General features: G+C 41.0%; 1 protein-coding gene across 2 annotated transcripts in view; it reads right to left on the reverse strand.

The window, feature by feature from the left end:
* PARP11 (poly(ADP-ribose) polymerase family member 11) overlaps positions 1–27,657 on the reverse strand; it is a 52,161-nt gene extending 24,504 nt beyond the window's left edge. The window contains exon 1 of one of the 2 annotated variants that reach the window (XM_081084544.1): positions 27,431–27,657. Coding sequence is in view for 1 of the 2 variants with exons in the window: in XM_081084543.1 (XP_080940669.1) it covers positions 27,431–27,448 (18 nt within the window). In the remaining variant the exon portion in view is untranslated. The remainder of the gene's footprint in view (positions 1–27,430) is intronic. The other variant, XM_081084543.1, reaches the window with a different exon arrangement.
* Positions 27,658–27,973: the final 316 nt, after the last annotated feature.

Raw genomic sequence — 27,973 nt, forward strand, 5'->3', positions numbered from 1 at the left:
CATTCATTATTTCATTTAATGGCATGGAAAGATGCTTGTAATATAGTGTTCAGTACAAAGAAGGTTACAATAAATAGAAATAGTATAATCCAATGGAACTCCATTTGACCCACTAATCCCACTTCTAGGACTATATCCCAAGAACTCATAAAATTCAAATCAGAAAGGATATATGCACCCCTATGTTCATAGCAGCACAATTTACAATAGCTAAGATTTGGAAACAGTCTAAGTGCCCATCAGCAGATGAGTGGATTAGAAAACTATAGTACATCTACATAATGGAATATTACGCTGCTGTAAAAAAGAAGGAATTCTTACCATTTGCAACAGCATGGATGGAACTGGAGAGCATTATGCTAAGCGAAATAAGCCAGTCAGAGAAAGATAAATATCACATGATCTCACTCATTTGTGGAATATAATGAACAACATAATAAACTGATGAACAGAAATAGAACCAGAGTCATAGAAGCATCAAACAGGCTGTCCAACCTATTAGGGAAGGCAGGGGGTGAGGGGTAAGATATCAACCAAGGGACTTGTATGCATGCATATGAGCATAACCAATGGACACAGACAGTAGGGGGGTGAGGGCATATGCTGGGGGGTAGGGGCGACCAGGTAGAGGTCAATGGGGGAAAAAGGAGACTTATGTAATACTTTAAACAATAAAGAATTTTAAAAAATAGTATAGTCCAGTTTTAATAAAAAATACATCTATATTTACCCACATGAGTGTATACGTATGTGTATGTACATGTACACATACATACAAAGTCTGGCTGGATATACAAAAACTTAGGTTAGTTTTTTCTGAGTGTTAGGATAATACTACTACTACTACTACTAAGCCTTATATGGCTCTTACTACTTGCCAAGCACTGTTCTAAGTACTGTACAGATAATAACTCCTTTAGGCCTCACAACAACCCTATAAGACAGGTACTATTATCCCGAATTTAGAAATGGGACAACTGAGGCACAGGGAAGTCATACAAAGAGGAAGCCAGGTTTCAAACCCAGGCGGTCTAGACCCAGGTTCTTAACCGCCATGACAACTGCCTTATACTTCATCACCAATGATTTTATAATCTTAACTATATCAACGAACTCATGCACACATTATCTTTGAAAAGTTTTCAACATTCTTGGGTGGAGATTGTGAAAAAGAGGAAGTCACCAGAAAAGGGGCAAAGAAATTAGTCAAAAACGGTAAAACTTTATCTGGAATGTTGCTTTCTGTCCTCATTTTTAAAAAGGATTTTTAAAATTACTAGTTTAAATTTATTCAACTTATATATGAAAACAGGCTGCACCAAATAATCCTAAAGACTTTTCTGACCAGCACTTCCATACTTCCATTCTTGGCACCTTCTCACCTTCCTTTTCCAGGGTTAACCAATGCTATCAACTTACTATTTATCTTTCAGCTCTCTCCCCACCCCCACCCCCTCTCTCTCTGTCTCTCCCTCCTTCCATCCATCCCTCCCTATGTATGTATGAGATCATATGTACACATAGAAACATATAATTATTTATTTTAAAATGTTTATTTCCTATATATTTAATTGTTTTACAAAGAATATGTACTACTTAAGTAATTTTGAAAATATTTGTTTTTAATATCATTATTTTAAATGTCTATCCTGTTTCCAGAAGCTGTATGATCCAGGATGAGATTCCATTACGTTCTCTAGGCCACAGTTTCTTCTTCACAAAATGGAGATTAAATTCTTACTCATTGAGTTGTTGTTAGAAAGTAATGAGACAATGCCTTAAAATACCAAGTACAATAGCTGAACTCTATGAAGGGGGCTTGTTATTTTTTATTCATGTTTTTTAATCTCCAAAGAATGCTTAATACTTATTTTCTGGATTTTTCCTACATGTTTTAAGGTTGATTGGCTCCTAAGAAATGAAAAATAGCTGGTGTGGCTCAGTTGGTTGCACGTCATCCGTTTCACTGAGCGTCGCTGGTTTGACTCCTGGTTAGGGTACATGCCCGGTTTTTGGGCTCGATCCCAGGTATGGGGTGTGCAGGAGGAAGCCGATTGATGTTTCTTTCTCTCATCGGTGTTTTTCTCTTTCTCCCTTTTCCTTCCTCTCCCTCTAAAATCAATAATAAAAATAACATATTAAAAAAAGAAATAAAAAATAGAAGACCTTAGGATTAAGAGCTTCAGGTTTAGGAGCCACTATTTACCTTACATATTTTAACCAGATAATAAAGGCAATAATTTAAAATTTAGGATCAATTGTATAGGTTAACAATTCACAACTTCTGCTTCTTCTATTAACATTCATGTCATTTGGCCATTTTACTGTGAGAGAGAGAGAGAAAGCATGACCTGACTTCAGTTTTCCTTCTGAAAATAATAAAAAAACAATTTGGAAGAATGAATTTGAAAGTAATATTTAAGACAAATCTCTGGCTTACAAGTTTTCTCTTTTCTCTGCTAGAAAAGGAAATTTAACAAATATAGCATGTTGCATATATACAGCATATAGGTAACATGTATGCTTTGCCTCGTCACACTGCCCCTAAGATCACATGTTAAGCCAGTTTACAAGTCAAAGTGTTTTTAACAAAGTCCTTTCAGAACTTCCTGCTATCAATAGCTTTGGGTAGGACCTAAGACAGGCTCATATTTATCCCTGTTTTAGAGAGGGCAGCACTATAGACAGGTGCCCTTGCATTGAATATTCCTAAAGCACTTCAAATTTTTTAACATTCTTTATTGCTTTACACTAATTTTTCCCTCCATAACCCAATGTGCAGGAGAAGCCATTATTTTTCAGTTAAAGTTGGGAAAAACCTGAAGCAGAGGAAATATAATTATTTTGTCTAGAACCCTAGAGTTAGCAGTATAAAGAAGACCAAAGAAACACCCAGGGCCTCCTGAGCTGCCAACACTCACTGTCTCATTTCACATATGGTCAGTTGTTCCTTCTTTTTTTTGTTGCCAAAGCTTCATTTGATTGCTTTGCTTCACAGATGCTATGGCTTTCTTTCCATACTCATTTCATAAGACTAAATCTTATAGTTTTCTATAACAAATTTTCCTTCCAAACGAATGGCTATTCTGCAAAAGTAGGCTCATAGAGTAAGTTTAAATTAGTAACTTTAAAATACTATAATCATAGTAATAATGGATCTAGGTTAGAACACATTTATAGGCAATATAAGGAAAGTTGTCTGTCATGGAGTAGGCAATTAATAAATGTCAGCTGAATGAATTAGTTTAGCCACAATGCCATACATCAGGGGTCCTCAAACTACGGCCCGCAGGCCACATGCAAATACAAATATTGTATTTGTTCCCGTTTTGGTTTTTTTTACTTCAAAATAAGATTTGTGCAGTGTGCATAGGAATTTGTTCATAGTTTTTTTTTTTAAACTATAGTCCGGCCCTCCAATGGTCTGAGGGACAGTGAACTGGCCCCCTGTTTAAAAAGTGTGAGGACCCCTGCCATACATACTCTGCAATTTAACTTGAACATTGTTTAGTTTTGCTTTTTAAAGTCTCTGGAAATTGTCCTAACAGCAAATAGCAAACAGAGAAACATTTATTCAAGAAAATCTACTAAATTTGAGAAGAGGCAAGAATTTGTGGCATTTGAGCCAACATCTGTTCTATTACCCCCACTCCACAAACTCTGTTACAGAAGCTCTACCTCTGGCATATGCAGCTAAGAAGGCAGGGGCTCGATTTCCTCCCAGCTCCCAGTCTGGGGCTGGTTTCACCCAGTGGGGGGACAGGCTGCTGGGGTTTCTCATCAGCTTCAGCAAGGAGGTGCAGAGGTCTATTCTGGACAGGCACCCAGAGCCTGGGTTTCCATTCCTTCATCCATTCCCCACTCATTTGGTGGAAACTCTACTCCAGGCCCAGTAGGCAAAGAATACTGGACCTTGATTGCTACCACCCCAATGTGCTCATCATGCCAGGAGGAGTAGGTCAAGAAGACCAGGGGCTGCCACCACCCCTCCCACCAAGTGCCCGGGGTGTCACCCTGGGAAAAGTGGGTCCCTAGCCCCAGCTCCAGGTACAGTGGCATGTGGGTTCTACTGCAAGGAAAAGGCACACCTTAAGGACAAAGAGCTCTACATTTCTACTTGAAGGTATTGTCTTTATTTGAAACAGGAAGTAGAAAACCTCATGCTTAAGAGCATTATTTAAAAAAATGGAAATCTTGATAAAAACAATTTATCGGGGGCCTGAACCTCTGATACAAGAATGGCAGAGAAGGCAGAAATCTAATATAGAGAACCAGGGATAGCCAAGAGCTTCCTGGTATTATTGTTAACCATGGGACATTTCTATATGTTATGCCATAAAACAAGTTTTTGGTGATGAAATATTTTAACAATAAATTGTGGTAACGGTTGCACAACCCTGGGAATCTACTAAAAATATCAAATTACACACTTTAAGTGGGTGAATTTTATGGTATGTGAAGTACATCTAAATAAAAATATTCCTTTTAAAAGCTAAAGAACATAGAATTGGACTCTTATAGCCAAATTAATAATGATAGTCAATCTAAAATGATGCTTTGAACAAATAGATTCTGATGAAAACAAGAGATTCTAGAAGATGTTAGAAGCCTGAACAGAGAAGTGGGCAAAAGGAAAATTCATAAGAAATTATAAATTACTTGAAAGGCTTTTCTTTATATATTAGAAAAAAATCAGGATGACAGCTAGGTAAGTCTCTAGGAACACACAAGGGTCAAGTCTCATAAGCTCCCTCATCTACTCGTATTCTGCCAGCAGTGTGCCTCCATTTGAGACCACACTGTGTTGCTTTACTTTCTAGACTTAGAAAACAATACTATATTTTTTAAACAGCTTTATTGACAAACAACAAAATACCTTTAGGGTGTACAATTTCATAAGTTCTGACACACATGAAACCATTACCATATGAAGATGATAAACATATCTATCACCCCCAGAATTTCTTCATGCCCCTCCCCTGCATCCACTAACCAGCTTTCTGTCACTATAGCTGGCCTTTTCTAGAAAGTTATATACATGGAGTCATGCTGTATGTACCCTTTTTTGTCTGGCTTCTTTTAGTCAGCATGATTATTTTTAAAAATATATTTTTATTGATTTAGAAAGGGAGAGATAAAAACATCAATGATGAGAATCATTGATCGGCTGCTTCCTGCATGCTCCCCACTGGGGATCAAGCCTGCAACCCAGGTATGTGCCCTTGACTGGAATCGAACCCAGGACCCTTTAGTCTGCAGGCCAACGCTCTATCCAGAGCCAAACCAGCTAGGGCAGCATGATTATTTTGAGATCCATCCATGCTATCGTGTATTTCAAGAGTTAATTCCCTTGTACTGCTAAGCAGTATTCCATTATATGGATATGTCACAGTTTATCCCTTTATCTGTTGATGAACACCTGGGTTATTTCCAGATTTTACTATTACAAATAAAGCTGCTATAACTTTTATGCACAAGTCTTTGTATAAACATATGCTTCCTTTACTCTTGGGTAAATACCTAGGAGTTCAATAGCTAACTCATATGATAGATGTGTGCTTAAAATTCTAAGAAATAGCTAAACTTTTAAAAAGTGATGTACCATTTTACATTCCCATCTACAGTGTGTTAAGTTTTAGTTGCCCCACATCCTCACCAAGACTTTGTATAGTCAGACTTTTAAATTACAGCCAATCTAATAGATAGAAATGTAGTGATATCTCACTGTGGTTTTAATTTGCATTTCCCTAATGAATAATGAGGCTGCGCATCTTTTCATGTGCTTATTTTCTACCTATTTGTCTTCTTTGTGCAGTGTCTGTTCAAATCCTTAACTCATTTTTATTGGGTTGTTTATTTTCTTGTTATAGTTTTGAGAGTTCTTAATATATCTGAATGCAAATCCTTTTTCAGATGTATGCTTTTACAAAAATTTTCTCTAGTCTGTGGCTTAGATTTTCATTATCTTTACAGTATGCTTTGAACAGCAAACATTTTAAATTTTATTTTTCAATTAATTTACATTCGGTATTATTTTGGATTAGTTTCAGGAGTACATCATAGTGGTTAGACAATCATATATGTAAATATCAGTATTCTCCCTGATATTTCTAGTACCCAACTGGTACCATACATAGTTATTATATTATTGACTATATTTCCTATGCTGCACAAATGTTTTTAATTTTTATGCAGTCAAATTTATCAATTTTTTCTTTTATGGATTATGGTTCTGGAGTCATAGCTAAGAAATCATTGCCCATTCAATGTTACAAAGATTTTATTATTTTTTAAGATAGTTTTCTCTTACACTTTGTTCTAAAAATCTACAGAATTTATAGCTGCATTTAGGTCTATGATCCACTTTTAAATTTGCTCGTACATGTGGTGCCAAGTATGTATTGAAGTTCACTTTTTTTGCCTATGGATATTCAATTATTCCAGCACCATTTGTTGAAACAACTGTGATTTCTCCACTGAATCTTACCTTTATATATAAAAAAAAAATCAGTTGACTATACATTTGTGGGTCTATTTTTGGACTCTCTATTCTCTTCTAAAAATTGTTTTCTCTATCATGATGCCATAGCTTGATTACTTTGATTACTATAGCTTTGTACTGAATCTTTAAATCAGGTAGTGCTAGCATTCCAAATTTCTCCTTCCTTTTCAGAATTGCTCTAGCTTTTCTAAGTCCTTACAGTTTTGATTGGGATTGCCTAGCAATCTGTCTAAAGAGAATCAGCATCTCAACAATATGGAGTATTCCAACCCATGAATGAGGTATGTCTCTTGGCTTATTTAGGTCTTAACTTTTTTCAGTAATATTTTACAGATTTTAGTGTACGAATCTTGCATACCTATTATGCAAAATTGGTGCCTAAGTATTTCATATTTCTTATACTATAAATAAAATTGCATTTAAAATTTCAATTTCTGACTGAATGTTGTTAATATAAAGAGATACACTGATTTTTGTATATGGATCCTTATCCAGCAACCTTATTAAACTCACTTATTAGTTCTAGGACATTTTTGGACATTCCATCTGATTTTCTATATAGGCATCATATATCTATCTATACACATATAGATATACCAGAGGCCATGAATTCATGCATGGGTGGGATCCCTTGGCCTGGCCAGTGATCAGGCCTATCTAGCCATCTCACCCAGTCCCGATCAGGACGATGTGGGCCGGCTGGCCAGGTAGGGACCACAGGAGGTTGGCCGGCTGCCCCAGTTGGGGCCAGCTGGCTGGGGAGGGACCACGGGAGGGCTCCAGGGCAAGTCTGGCCCTCTCGCTCAGTCCTGATCAGCTAGACCCCAGTGGCAAACTAACCTACTGGTTGGAAGGTCTGCCCCCTGGTGGTCAGTGGTGTCATAGTGACTGGTTGAGCAGTCAACTGGTTGATGGGTTGGACGCTTAGCATATTATGCTTTTATTATATAGGATATAGATAAATGATATAGATATGTAAGTTCTGACACACATGAAACCATTACCATATGAAGATTTATCTATATCTATCTATCTATCTATCTATCTATCTAGCTATATCTTCTAACAGATGGCCCATTAATTCTTTTTGTTTGTTTGCTTGTTTTGGGATTTTTTTTGCCTTATTGCTCTGAATATGATCTCTTGTACAATGTTAAATAAAGAATGAACATCATTTTCTTGTTCCTAATCTTAGGAGAAAGTATTCAGTCTTTCACTATTAAGTTTAATGTTACATAGGTATTTTGTAGATGCCCTTTGTGTCAGAGGATCCCAAGGTCACCCTAAGGCTCACAGAAGGACTCACAGGACTCAGATGTTGTTCTACTCATGGTTACAGTTTATTACAGTGAAAGTATACAGAGTGAAATAAGCAAAGGGAACAAGCACGTGGACTGAAGTCAAAGGAAAACATGTACAAGCTTCCAGGTGTGTTCTCCCAGTACAGTCACATAGGATACACTTAATTCTTCCAGCAACCATGTATGACAACCAGTGCAAAGTGCTGCCAACCAGGGATGCTCACCTGAGCCTAGATGTACAGGGTTTTTATTGGGAGTTAGTCACATGAGCATATGCTCAAGTTCCAGAGCTCCAGAGGAAAAGCAGAAGTTCACTATAAATCACATTGTTGGTATAAACTATCTGAACAAACTGGTAAAGCATGGCTCTAGGAGTCAAACATACAAATACACTCATTAGACAAACCATTTCTTTCAAGAGCTCAGTTCCCTGGTGCTAGGCAAAGAGCAGTCATGGAAACAGGACTTTCTTGAGACTGTACAGATTTTGAGCTACACAGAACTGCTGAGTTAACCCTTTCCCACACTTCCTTTATCAGGTTGACCAAGTTCTCTTCTATACCCAGGTTTTTGAGATTTTTTTCCTGGATTTTGTCAAATGTTTCTTTCTGCATGCACTGCAATGCTTATATGGTTTTTCATTTTAGTTTGTTTATATGATGAATGACATTGATTTGCTGTTCAACTATTAAACCAACCTTGCATTTTTTTGGTACAAACACCATTTAATAATGATGCAACAACCTTCTTATTTGTTGTTACACCTGATTTGCTAAAATATTGTTTAGAATTTTTGCATCTATATTCATTAGAGATATTGGTCTGTAGTTTTCCTGTAATATCTTTGACTTCTTTTGGTATCAGGGTAATGACAGCTTCTTAGAATGAGTTGTAAAATATTACCTTCACTTCAATTCTCTAAGCATTTGTGCAGAATTGATTTTATTTCTTCCTTAAACGTTAGAATTCACCAGTGAAACCATCTGCAACTGGAACTTTCTTTGTGTGTAGGCTTTTTTTTTTTTTTTTTTTAACAAATTCAAGATCTTTAATAGATATTGGGATAGTCATGTTATTTATTTCTTCTTGAGGTAGCTTTGATAGTTTGTGTCTTAGAAACAATATGTCCATTTCATTTAAGTTGTCATATAGATTGACATTGTTGTTCATAACATTCCATTATCCTTTAACTAGAGGCACAGTGCGCGGAATTCATGCACTCAGGGTTGGGGGGGGGGGGGTCCCTCAGCCCGGTCTGCGCCCTCTCACAGTCCAGGAGCCCTTGGGGGATGTCTGACTGCTCCCCGGGGAGCAGGCCTAAGCGGGCAGTCAGACATCCTTAGCACTGCTGCGGAGGAGGGAGACAGTCCTGCCACTGCCTCTGCGCTCGCCAGCCGTGAGCCTGGCTTCTGGCTGAATGGCGCTCCCCCTGGGGGAGTGCACTGACCACCAGGGGAAAGCTCCTGTGTTGTCTGCCCCCTGGTGGTCAGTGTACATCATAGTGACTGGTCATTTCACTGTTCAGTCAATTTTCATATTAGCCTTTTATTATATAGGACTAGAGGCCCGGTGCACAAAAATTTGTGCACTGGGGGGAGTGGGGATCCCTCAGCCCAGCCTGTGCCCTCTCGCAGTCTGGGACCCCTCAGGGGATGACCACCTGCTGGCTTAGGCCTGCTCCCCAGGGGATTGGGCCTAAGATGTCAATCAGACATCCCTCTGGCAGCTCGGCAGCCCTCGTGGGATGTCCACTTGCCAGCGGGGAGCAGGCCTAAACTGCAGTCGGACATCCTTAGCGCTGCTGAGGAGGCAGGAGAGGCTCCCACCACCACCGCTGTACTGGCAGCCATCAACCTGGCTTGTGGCTGAGCAGAGCTCCCCCTGTGGGAGCGCACTGACCACCAGAGGGCAGCTCCTGCATTGAGCGTCTGCCCCATGGTGGTCAGTGTGTGTCATAGTGACCAGTCATTCCCAGTCCTTCTGCTGTTAGGGTCAGTTTGCATATTACCCTGTTACTATATAGGATAGAGGCCTGGTGCACAGGTGGGGGCCAGCTGGTTTGCCCTGAAGGGTGTCCCGGATCAGGGTGGGGGTCCCGCTTAGGTGCCTGGCCAGCCTGGATGAGGGGATGATGGCTGTTTGCAGCTGGTCACACCCCCTTCAGGGTGGGGGTCCCCACTGGGGTGCCCCACTGGGGTGCTGGCCAGCCTGGATGAGGGGATGATAGCTGTTTGCACCCCACTGGGGTGCCTGGCCAGTCTGGGTGAGGGACTGAGGGCCGTTTTCAGGCTGGCAGGTGACTGAAGTTCCCAATCTCTCCTTTTTTTCTTTTCTTTTTTATTCTGAGATTTATTTACCTTCTATGGCTGTCACTGGAGCTGAGAGCCAGCTTTAGCTCTGAGGCTCAGCTCCAGCTCTGAGACCTCAGCTGCTGAAAGCAGGTATCTGGGCTTTGTTTAGCTTCTATAATTGAAACACTCTTGCAACTCCAGCTCTGAGGCCCGGCTGGCTGAAAGCAGGTTTCTGGGGATTGTTTAGCTTCTATAATTGCAACATAGTTGTTTAGAGTGCAGCTCAGAGCTGGGCGGTGGCAGGCGGGGAACCTTGGCTTCCTCCATCACTGGAGCAAGCAAAACTCCTGTTTGCTTCAGCTGCCTGGCTGCCAGCCGCCATCTTGGTTGGCAGTTAATTTGCATATCACCCTGATTAGCCAATGGGAAGTGTGTCAGAGGTATGGTTAATTACCATGTTTGTCTATTATTAGATAGGATGTTAATAGAATACTAGAGGTCAGGTGCATGAAATTCATTCACGGGTGCGGTCCCTAGGCCTGGCTGGCGATCAAAGCGTGAGCATCTGACATGGAAGGGCAGGTCCCAGCTGACCTCTAGACCCCGGGCAGCACCTGGGCCCCTAGCCACTGTGCGCCCCCTCTGCCTGAGTCATTGGGCCCCTGCCCGGCTCCCTCAGTGCCTGGGAGCCAGGCAGCAGCCCCGCTCCCTGCTGCCGTCGCTGGTTGCTGTCTGTGGGGCAATTGGTGGGGCGATTGGGCCCCCGCCCAGTTCCATCAGCATCTGGGAGCCGGGCAGCAGCCCCACTCCCTGCCACTGGTCACCGTCTGCAGGGCGATTGGCAGGGCGATCGGACCCCCACCTGGCTCCCTCAGCGCCTGGGAGCCAGGCAGTGGCCCCACCCGCCGCTGCCGTCACTAGTCGCCATCAACGGGGTGATGGGCAGGGCGATTGGGCCACCTGGCACCACCCCTCACCTGCTCCACCATCCTGCCGCAGTCCCTCTCTCATCAGGGCCCATTGGGGCTGGCAGCACCTCCACTGCCAGTGCCGCGTCACCGACGCCCATGTTCCGTGCCGCCCCCTGGTCATCAGCGCATATCATAGTGAGCAGTCGAACTCCCAGTCAAGGGGACAATTTGCATATTAGGCTTTTATTATATAGGATGTAGTGATATTACCCCTCTCATTCTTTCCCTCCCTCCCTTCCTTTCTTTTGTTAATCCTCATCTGAGAATATTTTCTCCATTGATTTTTAGAGAGAGTGGAAGGGAGGGAAGGGGAGAGAGACAGAGGGAAACATCAATGTGAGTGAGACACATCGAATGGTTGTCTCCTACATGTGCCAACCAGGGCCGAAGATTGAACCCAACCCAGGTACATGCCCTTCGGTGAGTGGGCCAACACTCTAACCACTGAGAAACACCAGCCTGAGCTCATTCCTTTTTAAAAATAAATTTTATTTATTGACTTGTGAGAGAGAGGAAGAGAGTGAGAGAGGAAAGGAGGAAGGAAGAGAGTGAAAGAGGGAGGGAGGAAAGAGGGAAGGAAAGGAAAGAGGGAAAAAGAGAAAAAAACACTGATTTGTTGTTCCATTTATTCATGCATTCAATGGTTGCTTCTTGTATGTGCCCTGACCAGGCATTGAAACCGCAACTTGGAATATTGAGAGGACGCTCTAAACCAACTGAGCTACCTGGCCAGAGTCACCTATCTCATTCTTTTTTTTTTTTTTTAATATATTTTATTGATTTTTTACAGAGAGGAAGGGAGAGGGATAGAGAGTTAGAAACATTGATGAGAGAGAAACATTGATCAGCTGCCTCCTGCACACTCCCTACTGGGGATGTGCCCGCAACCAAAGTACATGCCCTTGACTGGAATCGAACCTGAGACCCTTGAGTCCGTAGGCTGATGCTCTATCCACTGAGCCAAACCGGTTAGGGCCTATCTCATTCTTAATATTGGTAATTTGTATTCTTTTTCTCCTGATCTCTCTGGTTTATCAATAGTACTGATGTTCCCGCAAAAAGTGCTTTTGGTTTTATTGATTTTCTCTGTTATTTTTTCATAATAATTTCCACTCTAAACTTTATTTTCTTGCTCCTGCCTGAGTTTAATTTTCTCTTTTTTTACTTTCTTTTTTAAAAAATATATTTTATTGATTTTTTACAGAGAGGGAGAGGGATAGAGAGCTAGAAACATCGATGAGAGATAAACATCGATCAGCTGCCTCTTGCACACCCCCTACTGGGGATGTGCCCGCAACCAAAGTACATGCCCTTGACTGAAATCAAACCTGGGACCCTTTAGTCTGCAGGCTGATGCTCTATCCACTGAGCCAAACCGGTTAGGGCTTTTTTTCCTTTCTTAAGGAAGAAGCTGTAATCATTGATTTGTGACACGTTTTCTTTTTCAATGTAGGCATTAGTTTAGCTATAAATTTCAAGTACTGTTTTAGAAGCATAGCACAAATCTGATATGTTGTTTCATACTATTTCCTTTTTTTATTTCTTTGGCCAATGGGTTAAAGTGTTTTATTTATTTACCAAATCTTGGGAATTTTACAGGTCTTTCTTCTATTGATTTCTAATTTAATTCCAGTTTGGTCAGATAGTACACTTTATGATTTGGTTCCTTTTAAACTTTCTGAGACTTGTTTTATGGCCCAGAATATGGCCTATCTTATTAAATGCTCGCTGCGTAGTTGAAAAAAAAGGTGTATTTAGCTGTTGTTGGGTTGTAATGGTTTATAAGTGTCAATTCAGTCAAGTTGGTCAATATTGTTGCTATTAGTGTAATAGTTTGCTATATCCTTGCTCATTTCTATCTACTTATTTTATCAATTATAGAGAATTTAAATCTCCAACATAATGAAATTAGTCTATTGCTTCTTACAGTTCTATTAGTTTTACTTCATGAATTTTGAAGCTCTATTATTAGGTGTGTAAATGTTTAGGATTGTTACTAATTCACTGGCCTCTTTATCATTAGGAAGTGGTGTTCATTACCCCAAAATCATTACATCTGAAATCTACTTTAACACTAATATACCACTGAAGCCTTCTCTTGACTAACGTTAGCATTGTACATCTCCTTCCATTTATTTTTATCCTATTTTGTCTTTATATTCAAAGTGTGCTTCTTGGACACAACTTATAGTTGGGCATTGCTTTTTAATCCAGTCTAACACTCTGCCTTCTAATTGGGGTGTTTAGAACATTTATTATGGTATAATTATTGATATGGTTTGGTTTATCATCTTGCTATTTGCTTTTTATAAGATAAATGGCTCAATTTTTTTTTAAGTAGACACTTCACCAAAGAAAATACAGTGGAGCAAAAGCAGGTTTACAGTTGTGAGTCTGCAAAACACAGAGTTTATTCTTGTATTATTATTTATTATTGTATTATTTTCTATACAAACAACTGTAAACTTACTTTTGCCCCACCCTGTATATATAGTATGTAATGAGGTAGAAGTACTCAACATTGCTTTGTTCTGCCTATCAGTGAGAACTCACTGTGGGGAATGACAGTTTTCATTTAGACACTATTTTTGTGCGCTGTGTGACACAGGCTGAAAAAGGTACAACACATTCAAAACTGTCTGAGCACAAGCTACACAAATAGCAAAAAAGGTGTTGTATTACTAAAAGATGTTACAAACGTGGAACAGTTAAAAGTATATAATATGCTCCTAATTGTAACTGTGTGTTGAAGGAAATAATGAAAATTAGTGTCAGCACACTCAGAGTATGTGCTCTCAGAAGCTCTAAGAAAAAATGGCAGTGTTTGCAAAATTACTCTTCCTACTCAAGTTTACTGGCTGTCAAAGGAAAAAAGGTGCTGACAAGTTTCTGAAAGGAGGAAGAAGACAAAAACATTTCTTCATGATGCTAATAATACCAATAAAATCTTTCTTGATTTCTAGAGGCCTGCTTAAATATCGCTGACATATATTCAGCATCTTAAATAACCTGAACCTACTACTTCAAGGTCAAAATACCCCAATTTTTAATGCTGATTAATAGATACCAGATTTTTCAAAGTCACCAAACAGCTCAACTGCTAGAGCATGATTTCTTCCCAGAATCTGATGGGTTTTTTTTTACTCACCAGAGAATGCGACTGACTTTATTATTATCATTGTAAGTATATACAGAACACAGCCACCTGTTATAACAAAACATGAACAGGTATTTTCCAGAGACTAAAATGATCAAAGAATGACTAAGAATATCTTTCCTCCTTTCTTACAAACATTCAGGCTGGCTGAAACCTTATTTAATATTATAAGCGTGTCAATTTGGCAACTCATAGAGTACTAGGAATGGTCTTCAGGGAGAAATCTTCCCATAATTTCTCAGTCTGTATTTGATCTTGATATTCTATAACATCTGACATCCAGCAAATACCAGTTGCAAATCTTGACAATCTCTGATTATAGCATGAGGTCTCCTAATTTAGTAGAAATATTGGGTTAAAAAAAAATCAAACTGCTGGGCCTAATCTATATTTCAAGCTAGTTGCACACTTTGTAAGAGGCTACAAAAGATATCACCTTTTTCAATGATAATACAAACATCATTAATTTTTAAAATACTGCTTTACCGTTTAAACCAGAGGTCTGAAAGAGTGCAGAAAGTGTGACAAACACTGTCCTAGGGGTCTCAGTTACTCTCATGATTGCAAAAGCCATCTCTAAAGGCTGAGACCCAAACTGCACTTCTACCCTAGCCTCTTCCCCTGCTGCCAGACTCACCTGTCCAATCGCCTCTCTGACGTTATTACTTGAATGCCTCATAGGCACATTAAACCTATAATAGGCTCCAAACTTTTTATCTCTACCATCTCTCCCCTTTTTCCAATCACCCCATCTCAATGAAAATATTTCCTTCTTGGTGGCCTGTGCCAGGAAGCTAACACTCACCAAAGTGCAGCTTGAACTGATTCACTTTGTTCTCTCTCCACTTCCACCTACCTAGTCCAAGTACCTTCATCTCCACCCAGGACTATACTATAGCTTCTTAAGTGGTCTTCCAACAGCCTTTCTGATGCACTTCTGTCAAGTTTTCAATTGCTGCTGGAACAAATGACAACAAACGTAAGCAACACAAATTTATTATCTTACAGGTCTGTAGAAACCTGATATGGGACTCAATGGGCTAAATTCCTTTCCGGAGGTTGTACAGGGGAATCTATTTCCTTGGCTTTTCCAGCTACTAGAATCTACCCATATTTCTTGCCTTATGCACGCCGCCCCCCCCCCCACCACCACCAACAACTTCATCTCCAAAGCCAGCAACCTTGTCTCTTTGCCTCTTCTTCCATAGTTACATCTCCCTCTAACTCACATCTTCTGCCTCCATATTCCACTTGTAAGAACGCTTGTCATTACATTGAGCCCACTTATATTAGTCCAAAATAGCCATCCTATCCTAAGGTCAGCTAGTTAGAGATCTTAATTCCTCTTTGCTGTGTAACCTAACATATTTCCATTTCCAGGGATTAGAATAGAATAGGGATGCCATTATCCTGCCTACCACTCTGTAATACACAACTCATTTTCTATACAGCAACCAGAATGGTCTTTTTAAAAACAAACATGTTCATGTCACTTCCTATTTAAAATCCTTTAATGGTTTTCAACTCCTTTAAGAATAATCCTAAATGTATGCCACAAAGCCTGGCATGGCCTACTTCCTACCTAACGACTGGCCTCGTCTCCTGGCTCACTGTGTTCCAGCCACACATAGCTTCTCTCTTTTCCTCAAACACCAAACTCCCTTCCGCCTCAGGGTTTTTGTGCATACTATTTCTGCTATTGGAATAGCCCTCTTTGCCTCCCATCCCACCTTTACCTGGGTAACTCTAGTTCAATCCTTCAGATCTCTGTAAAAGTGGCTTTACCTGATCTTCCAGCCTAGCACCAGCTCTTCTCGTTATACATTCCCATGGTGCTCTTTTTTCTTTTAGAGCTTCTACAATTGTAGTTAAGTGTTATTTGTGTAACTATTAACTTAATGTCTGCTTCCCTGCACCAGACAGAAAACCCATGAGTGCTGGGGTCTAGTCTGTTCTGTTCACCACTGTAAACCTTGGGACTTAGAAGTGACTGGCATGTAGTAGATGCTCAATAAACAAATGAGAGCCATCAGACACAATTTCAAAAGCAGGTAACGCTTAGCGAGTAAGCTGCATCAGCACCTCACCATTCTGCTTGAGCATTTTAGGCCCAGTGGGTCACACTGAACATATCATCTCATCCCATTCCTTCCAACCTCTATTGCAAACATGTGCCTCCAGCTTTATCCCAAACTGTTCTCCTTCCTCATACCAAAGACTATCAAACTTATCTCCTTGGCCCTGTGCTGCCATGCCAATCCTGGGAAGGCCACATTATTTCTCTACTCCTGCTCAGGTGTTATGCCACTAGAAAAAAGTACTAAAAACATGGGTGTTACAAAAACGTCCTGATTTTCTCTAGCTCGGAATCCTTCATCTCTCTCTGTGACTCCCCTCAGAGGTCCTTTTTTACTTACTTTAAATCTTATATCCTAAGTTAGACTGGAAAGAGTATGTGTTTGGAGCAAGAAAATTCTAAATTTAAAATGTGTCTCTGTCATTATCCAAAAAGTTCACCAAACCTTGACCCTTAGAATTGTCACTAAAAAAGGAGGCTAATAATTTATTAATTCCTACCTCACGGAAGTGTAAGATGACCTAAGTTTGGGCATACTTTGTTTAGCACTGTCCCCAGTCACCAAACACTGGCATGTCACACTGACTCTCAGCTTAGCCGAACTAACTCCAGTGTTAGAAGAATTACAAAGAATGTCAAGAAGATAAAGGTATTAGTATATGAGCCCCTGATTATATGTTGGTACTAAGAACACATCTGCACAGACACTAAGTTCTCTATAGAACTTCCATTTCCAGACACATATCCTCCCCCTAGACTAAGGGTATGTCTATAAAATACACCAGCTGACTCAGAAGATATTACATAGATGCTAGTTACCACTGCCCAACCCCTCCATCCTCATTCTCTAATGAGCCTTTACTCATTAGATACACATCTTCTCCACTTCCCTTCATTTTGTCCAAACTGTACTTGCAATTCTCTTTCACTTCCATGGGCTTTGGTCATTTTGCCTCCTTTGACCTTCCCATATAACTACTTTTATAAGGTGAACACCTAGCTCAAATGCAAACCTTCCTAGTCCCCCCTTCTCCCCCCCCCCCCCCGCCACCAGGTACCCTCTGGTATCACTTTCCCCCTAAAGTATATTTATTACAAGACCCCCGAGAGGCAGGCTCTGATTTGATCCATGTTTGTAACCTCCCATGTTTGTAGAATGGTGTTTTTTTTTAATGTACCAGATACATTACTAAATATTTGTTGACTGAGTGAAATAATAAATCATTGACTGAGTGATTCTGGTTTACACATACTAACTTTGAACTGTCAGGGGGGCCACCAGTACTGTCCATCCCCCAGTTCTAGGGGTCGCGAATATAGGTGCACATTCGGCAGGTGTATTCACCAGAGTGAGAGCTGAAGCCACGGAGCTCAACAAAACAATGTGCTGAGAGGAACAACAACAAAATGTTAAGGTAGAACATTTCAGGGGTAAAAGAAGGCAGTACAGCTAAGTCAAGATTATAATTTAATGATAAATCATAAAAAGAAGAAATCCAAAGGAGTATAGTCTCAGGGAAAAAAAAAAAGGAGCTATGGGAAACACCTCTAATGGCATTAATGCTACAGGAAAAAAAAAGAAGAGGTTGAAGACGTAAAGGTTGCCACTGTATGTAGTGATTCAAAAGTACTTGGTGACCTCCTAGCAAGTAAGGAGCAGAAGTAGGGTTGGAGGAGCTGAGGGATGAGTAAGAATGATAAAAAATGTAAGACTATTCTTTCAAGAAGTTTAACAGAAAAAGGAGATAGAATCATAGTGCCAAGGGAGTCTGGAAGCAGCTGTGAATATAAAAGAACAGAGAAAAAGGTGTTTATCAGGTAAAGCATGACTCGGGCATACACTGTCCTCACGGCAACCACCACACAACAAAATGGGGTGAGAGAGGACATGGGAGCTGATAGAATTCTACGGCTTACTCACCTGAGTGTTCTTAGAAAAATCATTTCCCCCTCCCTTAGCTAACCCATCAGATTATTCTAATAGTACGAGTTAAGAAGTACAAAGGGATTTTAGAGGAGCTTATCACTTTGTATAAAGTAAGGTCGTGGAGAACCAAGATGGCGGCATAAGGTATAGACCTGTGCATGCTGCCCCCCACAACAACATTGAAACTACCAACTATAAGACAAAACAGCTATCATTCAGAACCATGGGAAAGCTGGCCCAGTGGAAGCTCTACAACTGGAAGCAAAGAAAGAAGTGCATTGAGACTGAGTAGGAGGTGCAGAGGCGCCAAGAGCAGAGGTACGGAGTCGCGCGCCAGGCGAGCTGCAACTGGATGCACGGTTTTTTTCAATCAGAAGGGGATACAAGCTCTGGAATCCACTGAGCTTGTTTGGGGCGGGATTCTGAGGTCCCAGACCCCTACGGGGAGAGGCAGGACTGCCTTGCAGTGGGTCGGAGAGCGAGGGTGGCTTTCTCGCGGAGCTGCTCACTGGCACTCGGGGATGCAGAGACGCGGAGTCACAGAGAGGCGAGGAGTCATGGAGACGCCATTGCTGTTTGCTCCGCCCTGGTGATTCTCTGAGACCCCGCCCTGCTCAATTTACATCCCCACCCAAGCGGTGCCAGTGGCACAAAGGGAACCACCTGCGCTTTTGCAGCCTAACCCAACACTATAGATTTCAACTCCTCACATACATAAGGGACACATTCAAGAAGCAGAATCAGGTTCGGAGGAAGCCAGAGCTGGACCCGGCTGGGCCGGCAACATGAAACCACTGTACCAGCAAATGCACAAGCAGGTCCACCAGATCCAGTCTCACATGGGACACCAGGAGACGGCAGACAAGCAGTCTGTGCACTTAGTAGAAAACGAAATCCAAGCAAGCATACCAGATATTCAGCCAGCTAGAACACCTGGAGATTTTGTCCATCAAGGAGCCTCCCAACAAAAGACAGAATGCCAAACTTCGTGCTGACCAGTTAAAGTATGATGTCCAGCACCTGCAGACTGCTCTCAGAAACTTCCAGCATCGGCAATACGCAAGGGAGCAGCAGGAGAGACAGCGAGAGGAGCTTCTGTCTCGCACCTTCACCCCCAACGTGGGATGCGGTGCCCCCTGTGAGGCTGTGACGGCCCCTGTGAGGCTGTGACGCCGTGACGGCCCCTGTGAGGCTGTGACGCCCCCTGTGAGGCTGCGACAGCCCCTATGAGGCTACTACGGCCCCTGTGAGGCTGCGATGGCCCCTGCGAGGCTGCGACGGCTCCTATGAGGCTGCATGAGGCTGCGACGGCCCCTATGAGGCTGTGTGAGGCTGCGACAGCCCCTGAGAGGCTGCGACAGCCCCTGAGAAGCCGGTGGAGCAGCGCGGACCGCCCAGACGGCTTCGGCAATGGCCCGCAAACCAGTTGTAGCGTTGCTGTCTCCTCACTTTTGGTAGCGAAATCCTCATTTTAAACATAAGAGGACACATTATTTTAAAAAGCCGTTACATGGCTCCGTACCCTTTCTGAGTAGAGCGTGAACAAGTTGTGAGAGACCTTTCCGAACACAGGGACACATTGCGGATGGAAATAGCTACATTTTCCATGTGTATGACCTTTGACCCGGCAACAAAAAGCGTACACCTATGGATGAGGACAGTGGGGGGATAAGGGCAGAGGGTGGGGTGGGAACTGGGTGGAGGGGAGCTATGGGGGGAAAAAGGGGAACAACTGTAATAATCTGAACAATAAAGATTTATTTTTAAAAAGTAATAAATAAGAACAACTAAAAAAAAAAAGTAAGGTCGTATTATTGTAATAGATAGTTTGTAATCTTGAACAGATGTTTGTTGTTTTTCATTTTTACTCAGTGTGACAGAGAGTAGCTGAAACTCCCCCATATGTGATACTGGTCTAATTATTTCAATCCCAGCAAAGAGGGTAAGACAACGAATGACAAGGAGACAGAGAAAGGCAGGATAAAGTCAAGGTGTGTAGATGGCAACCCTTCCATCTTCTTTCTAGAGATTTTTCCATTTCCCTAAATGAGGACATTAGTCAAAGGCTACCTTCACCAGGTGGGTGGAGAACGACCAGGAGCTCGTATCAGAACTGAGTGTGCCCGCTGCTTCTGTCAACCGGGGCTGCCTTGGCAGGGACACGATGTTTACCTCCAGGTGCCTGGTCAGTGGCAGGCTTCGGTAGAATCACCACTGACCTCATGACTTCCTTGAGAAACAAAACTGTGTACTTAAATAAAGCTTTTGTAGCTCCTTGGTTATCTTGTTTTGGGGTTTTCCCACAAGAAAAGGCTGCAAGACCAGGGGTAATTTTCCACACTCAAGTCATATCATGGAAACTTTCCACCTAAAAGGGCTGCTGCCTCTGAACATTACTATGGCCAGGGTCAGTGTACACATGGCCGGTAGTTTCATTGTAAACATCTATGCCACAAGCATTTTTGCAGCACAACTAATTAACCAGAGAAAATTTCACTGGAAAAGATTAAAAAATATATATATATAAAAGATACAGACATATTCAAAAATAGACCATATATTGGGTCACAAGCAAAATATCCCCAAATTCAAGAAGATTGAAATCATAAAAAGCATCTTCACAGACCACGATGGCATAATATTAGAAATAAACTACAATAAAAACAACCAAAAATACTCAAACACCTGGAAGCTGAATAGCATGCTATTAAATATTGATTGGGTTACCAATGAGATCAAAGAAGAAATTAAAAACATCCTGGAAACTAATGACAATGAAAACACAACAATCCAAAACCTATGGGACACAATGAAAGCAGTCTTGAGAGGGAAGTTTATAGCTCTACAGGCCTATCTCAAAAAACAAGAAAACATGGTAGTAAATCATCTAACTCTACAACTCAAAGAACTAGAAAGTGAGCAACAAGAAAACCCCAGAGTGAACAGAAGGAAGGAAATAATAAAGATTAGAGCAGAAATAAATGACATAGAGACCAAAAAAACAATACAGAAAATCAATGAAACCAAGAGCTGGTTCTTTGAAAGGATAAACAAGATTGACAAACCTCTAGCCAGACTCACCAAGAAGCAAAGAGAGAGGACCCAAATAAACAAAATCAGAAACGATAGAGGCGAAATAACAACAGACCCCACAGAAATACAAATGATCATTAAAAAATACTATGGACAGCTCTACTCCAACAAACTAGACAACCTGGAGGAAATGGACAAATTCCTAGAAAAATACAACATTCCAAAACTCAATCAGGAAGAATCTAAAAATCTCAACAGGCCAATAACTATGGAAGAAATTGAAGCAGTCATCAAAAAGCTTCCATCAAACAAAAGCCCAGGACCAGACGGCTTCACAGGGGAGTTTTACCAAACATTCAAGGAAGAACTAAAACCTATCCTCCTCAGACTACTACAAAAAACTCAAGAGGAAGGAACACTTCCAAGCTCATTCTATGAAGCCAGCATCACCCTAATACCAAAACCAGGTAAAGACAACACAATGAAAGAGAACTACAGGCCAATATCCCTCATGAACATAGATGCCAAAATCCTCAACAAAATCTTAGCAAATCGGATCCAGCAGTACATCAGAAAGATCATACACCATGACCAAGTAGGATTTATCCCAGGGATGCAAGGATGGTACAATATCCGCAAATCAATAAACGTGATACATCACATAAACAAACTGAAAGAAAAAAACCACATGGTCATATCAATTGATGCAGAAAAAGCATTTGACAAAATTCAACACCCATTTTTGATAAAAACTCTCAGCAAGGTGGGAGTAGAAGGATCATACCTCAACATAATAAAAGCCATATATTACAGGCCCACAGCCAACATCATACTCAATGGGCAAAAACTAACACCATTTCCCCTAAGAACAGGAACAAGACAGGGATGCCCCCTCTCACCACTCCTGTTCAACATAGTACTGGAAGTGTTAGCCATTGCAATTCGGCAAGAAGAAGAAATAAAAGGCATCCAAATTGGAAAAGAGGAAGTAAAACTGTCCTTATTTGCAGACGACATGATATTATACATACAAAACCCCAGAGACTCCATCCAAAAGCTACTAGACTTAATACATGAATTTGGCAATGTAGCAGGATACAAAATTAACCCCAAGAAATCGGAGGCATTTCTATACACCAGTAGTGAACTTTCAGAAAGCGAGATTATAAAAGCAATCCCGTTTACCATTGCACCAAAAAAATTAAGCTACCTAGGAATCAACTTAACTAAAGAGGTAAAAGACCTCTACTCAGAAAACTACAGGACGTTGAAAAAAGATATAGAGGAAGACATAAACAGATGGAAGAACATACCGTGTTCCTGGATTGGTAGAATCAACATCATTAAAATGTCCATACTACCCAAAGCAATCTATAAATTCAACGCACTTCCCATTAAAACACCAACGGCATACTTCAGAGATCTAGAACGAACTCTCCAAAAATTCATCTGGAATAAAAAAAGACCCCGAATAGCTGCAGCAATCCTGAAAAAGACCAAAGTAGGTGGGATCTCAATACCAGATATCAAGTTGTATTACAAAGCCACTGTTCTCAAAACTGCCTGGTACTGGCACAAGAATAGGCATATAGATCAATGGAATAGAATAGAGAGCCCAGAAATCGGCCCGAACCAATATGCTCAATTAATATTTGACAAAGGAGGCAAGAACATACAATGGAGCCAAGATAGTCTCTTCAATAAATGGTGTTGGGAAAATTGGACAGACATATGCAAGAAAATGAAACTAGACCACCAACTTACACCATACACAAAAATAAACTCAAAATGGATAAAGGACTTAAATGTACGACAGGAAACCATAAAAATTCTAGAAGAATCCAAAGGCAACAAAATCTCAGACATATGCCGAAGCAAGTTCTTCACTGACACAGCTCCTAGGGCACTTGAAACTAAAGAGAAAATAAACAAATGGGACTTCATCAAAATAAAAAGCTTCTGCACAGCAAAAGAAACCATCAACAAAACAACAAGAAAACCCACTGTGTGGGAAAACATATTTGCCAATGTCATATCTGATAAGGGCCTAATCTCCAAAATTTATAGGGAACTCATACAACTCAACAAAAGGAAGATAAACAATCCAATCAAAAAGTGGGCAAAGGACCTAAATAGACACCTTTCAAAAGAGGACATTCAGAAAGCCAAGAGACATATGAAAACATGCTCAAAGTCACTAATCATCCGAGAGATGCAAATCAAAACAACAATGAGGTATCATCTCACACCTGTCAGACTGGCTATCATCAACAAATCAACAAACGACAAGTGCTGGAGAGGATGTGGAGAAAAAGGATCACTTGTGCACTGCTGGTGGGAATGCAGACTGGTGCAGCCACTATGGAAGACAGTATGGAGTTTCCTTAAAAAACTGAAAATGGAACTCCCATTTGACCCTGTGATCCCACTTCTAGGAATATATCCCAAGAAACCAGAAACACCAATCAGAAAGGATATATGCACCCCTATGTTCATAGCAGCACAATTCACCATAGCTAAGATCTGGAAACAGCCTAAGTGCCCATCAGTAGATGAATGGATTAGAAAACTGTGGTACATCTACACGATGGAATACTATGCTGCTGTAAAAAGGAAGGAACTCTTACCATTTGCAACGTCATGGATGGAACTGGAGAGCATTCTGCTAAGTGAAATAAGCCAGTCAATGAAGGAAAAATACCACATGATCTCACTCATTCATGGATAATAGAGACCATTATAAACTTTTGAACAATAATAGATACAGAGGCAGAGCAGCCTCAAACAGATTGTCAAACTGCAGCAGGAAGGCCGGGGAGGGTTGGGGGGCAGGAGGTAGGGGGGTAAGAGATCAACTAAAGGACTTGTATGCATGCATATAAGCATAACCAATGGACATGAGACACTGGGGGATAGGGGAGGCTAGGGGACTGTCTAGGGCGGGGGGATAAAATGGACACATATGTAATACCCGTTGTAATACTTTAAGCAATAAAAAAAAAAAAAAAAAGATACATTACAAAAGGACATAATGAAAATGAAAAATTAATAACAAAATTAAAGACTTTATTGCAAAAAATGAAAATACGTTGTCTTTGAAGTCTTTTGTTCATAGTGCACTTTGCTTGCTTGTTGATTTGTCTCCTCATTCAGCACTGCACTTCTTTTATCACTAAAATCTCCTCCTTCTTTAAGAGAGGTATCAATTTCCAACTAGAGAATTAATGATGCTCTTAAAGACTGTTATGAATTAGTAGCCACCTCTTTTATGTTTGCCATAGTTTGGTAAACTTGGTTTTCATAGGTGGAGGGATGACTGTGCTCATGGAAAAATATGAAATAACTGACAAGTTATAACTTTCTAGTATAGTATGCAACTTGGCTAAGATTTATATAATATAAAAATAGAAGAACTGTGAGGACTTTGTAATTAGAGTATAGTATGCAATCTGGCTAAGCTCTACATAATATAAAAATGGGAGTGCTACAAAAACTATGTTAATGGAGAAATGAAACCAAACTGACAACTAGCTTAAATATTTGTCTGCTGGAGGTAGATGATTCATCAATGAAGAAATGAAACCAAACTGTCAACTATTTTATCTTTTATGGTGAAACTGCCTTACTACCAATTAGCTGTGTGGTGAAAATGTTTGCTGTGAAATGCCTATAACAAAAATGCCTGAGGCAAAGATGTTTACAGTGAAACTATCCATAACCCAGGGTATATTTCCTCACAGTATCACCCAGAAGGTGTATTTGCAGATCACAGGTGGCATAGTAAAGTCATGGATACTAACAAAACACACGGGGAGAAACTAGGCAGAAGTGTTCAATTAAGTCAATTCCCTTTCTTCATATAGTAGAATTTATTCTCTCATTCAATGGAAAGAAATAATAAACCGTGATTTAAACTGATGGGTAATGCAAAAGTCATTTGCATATAAGATCATTGTGTTTTTAAAAACCTTCCCAATTGTTTGGCTTACAGTAACATTAATTTCATCCCATAAGCACAGCTGGAATATCCAGATGCCTCTTCTATTAAAAGACACTAATGAATTACTACAGAAATCCACATGCAGAATGTTGACTATATTTTTAAAAACTAAACTGCCTTTGTTGTCAGCATTCATATGGTTATAGGAAGAAAAACAGCATCAGTAAGTAAGCAAACCCGGTAGCATTAAGGAATATTATGATGGCATACAAGGGGTACAATGCAGAAGGTCAGTACTTGACAAAAATCAGTCTACTCTACTGAAATCAAGCAAAATTGTTAGGGTGATTTCAGAGAAAACAGCATTTCTTACAAAGAAATGAGATAATGATATAACAAACCATATAAATGAGACACTCATTAATGCCTTTATAATCCTCACAAACATACAAATGACCCAATAGCAAATGCTGATGTATATGTGATGGAGGAGGGAGAGTAGTGGGAGCAAAGGACTCTCTCTAGCACAAACACCTTTATTAATTCAACAAATACTTATTGAGTGCCTACAAAGTGTGCCAGGCTCCATTCTCTAGACTGACGATACCATAATAAACAAAACAGACAAAACTCCCTGCCCATAGAGAGCTTAGAATATAGTGAAGGATTTAAAACATGTGACTTTGAGCAAGGCATGTATTTGGGTGACTAAAAGGTTTGTTACAGAGAAATCAAGACAAGGAAGACTGCCAATACAAACTGAACGAACACACACACAAACACACACACACACACACACACACACGATACAAAATGAAGACTGTTGACAGGAAACTGAATATATAGAGAGAGCACATTCTCATATTTCTAAATTATATTTGCTAAAACCAAATACCAGCAACTACTTTCTCTGATGTAGCCTAGAATAGAGGGCTATAAGTATGAACCAAAAATAAATAAATAAATCTCAGATGACCACTGTTACATGATGAACTGGGATAGAACCACAGTGAGCAACCAAAAAAACGCATACTAACAGACTAGTTTCTGTTGAATAAAAACTTTAAAAATTAATAAATTAGCCTGGCTGATGTGGCTCAGTGGTTGAGCATCCAACATGAGCCAAGAGGTCACTGGTTCCATACCCAGTCAGGGCACATGCCCGGGTTGTGGGCTCAATCCCTGGTAGGGGGTGTGCAGGAGGCAGCGATCTGTTTCTCCCTTATCGATGTTTCTATCTTTCTACCCCTCTCCCTTCCTCTCTCTAAAATCAATAAAAACATATTTTTAAAAATCTAACTGAACTAACTGATAAACTCTCCAATTTATCTGGAAATAAATTCTGGAAATGAAAGGAAAGTATTTATTACATAAAATAAGTTTTTGAAAGTATGGAAACAGGGTTATAAAGTAAATTTAGGCAGATATCTCTGCATATGGAGTAGTTTCACATATTTAGTCCAACAATTTGTTGAAATGCGATTCTACCATTTTCCCAGTCAACTCATAAGGCATAAACAGTGTACATTTGCCATGTTACTAAGTAATTTCAACTCTAACAAGAGATCAATGGAATATTCTTGGCAAAGAGATTGCACTCTTTGAGAGCTGCACATTAAATAAATGTATAAAAGCAAAACAGACAAAAATACATGCAGGCATAATGCATATACCAGAATCAAACGAGGGAGACAAAACTTGCTGCTGAAATATTCCAGGTCATCACTTCTATCCACTGAAAAAGAAATATCTAAGAACTTCACAATCGAGAGGCTTAGAACATATCCTCGGTCCCCAAGTTTTAAATGACTGTTCACCAAGAAGGGAAGCAGTGACAGTTCCTTCCAGGCCCATTCAAGACCCGAGGTTTAGGTAAGTGGGACTGGCAAGTACACCTAAGGCAAAGGCTGAGTAACAGGTCCGAAGCCCAATGACTCCAATTAGAAAGCAAAACTGAGTTTCAAAGGGTGAAGGGAGGAAAGCGGAGAAACCACAGCAAGCAAAATAAGCAACTAACGGGAAAGCATTTCCACGCTGGAGACCCCACCAGGCCATTTCCACCCCTCAAAGGCAGTGCTGGGGAAGCCGCAAGGGCCGGGATCTTCGAGCTCCGGAACTCAAGATCCAGCCTGAAGCGGGTGAGGGGGAGCAGTTCCCGGAAACCCCCTCCCGCCCCCTCTCTCCCACCAACCCCGCCCATTGGGTCCGCCCCGTCCCGCCCGGCTACTCACCGGATTCGCTTCCCACATAACGGTGGCGAAATCGAGCGGAGAGAGCCTGGGGGAAGGGGCTTGCCGCGGGCCGGGTGTTGGCTTTTTTCCAAGGGTGCCCGGGACTGAAGGGATGGAGAGGCAACCTTCCAGCAGGCCTTCTTTCTCCCCCTCTGTGTCACAAGCCAGCGTCTTCGGACCACCGAATCTCCCGACTTCCGCCCGGAGCGCTGACCCTGCCCCGCCCCCGGAAGCCGCCCCGCCCCTATCGCTCCCTTCCGGGCTCGGCAAGCTGATGGTAATGCGAGGAGCTGGGAAGTGTCTGGATTGTAATGAAGTTTAAAGGGCTTCTAGTGCTAAATCACCATGGCAACATCCCCATCAAGAGATCCTCGGGCCACGGTTGGTTGTATTTTCTCCGATAGTTATTGGTCGCCGTATGCTGAGTGTAGTGGCCGAGAGCCACACAGGCCTGGGAATGGATCCCAATGCAAGCAGTGGCATTTGGGACAGGCTTCACAACCTGACTCCGTGTCCTCATCTTCAGAATGGAGATGATAATAG

This window comes from Myotis nattereri (genome assembly GCF_964212035.1).
Source record: "Myotis nattereri genome assembly, chromosome: 2".
Lineage (NCBI taxonomy): Eukaryota > Metazoa > Chordata > Mammalia > Chiroptera > Vespertilionidae > Myotis > Myotis nattereri.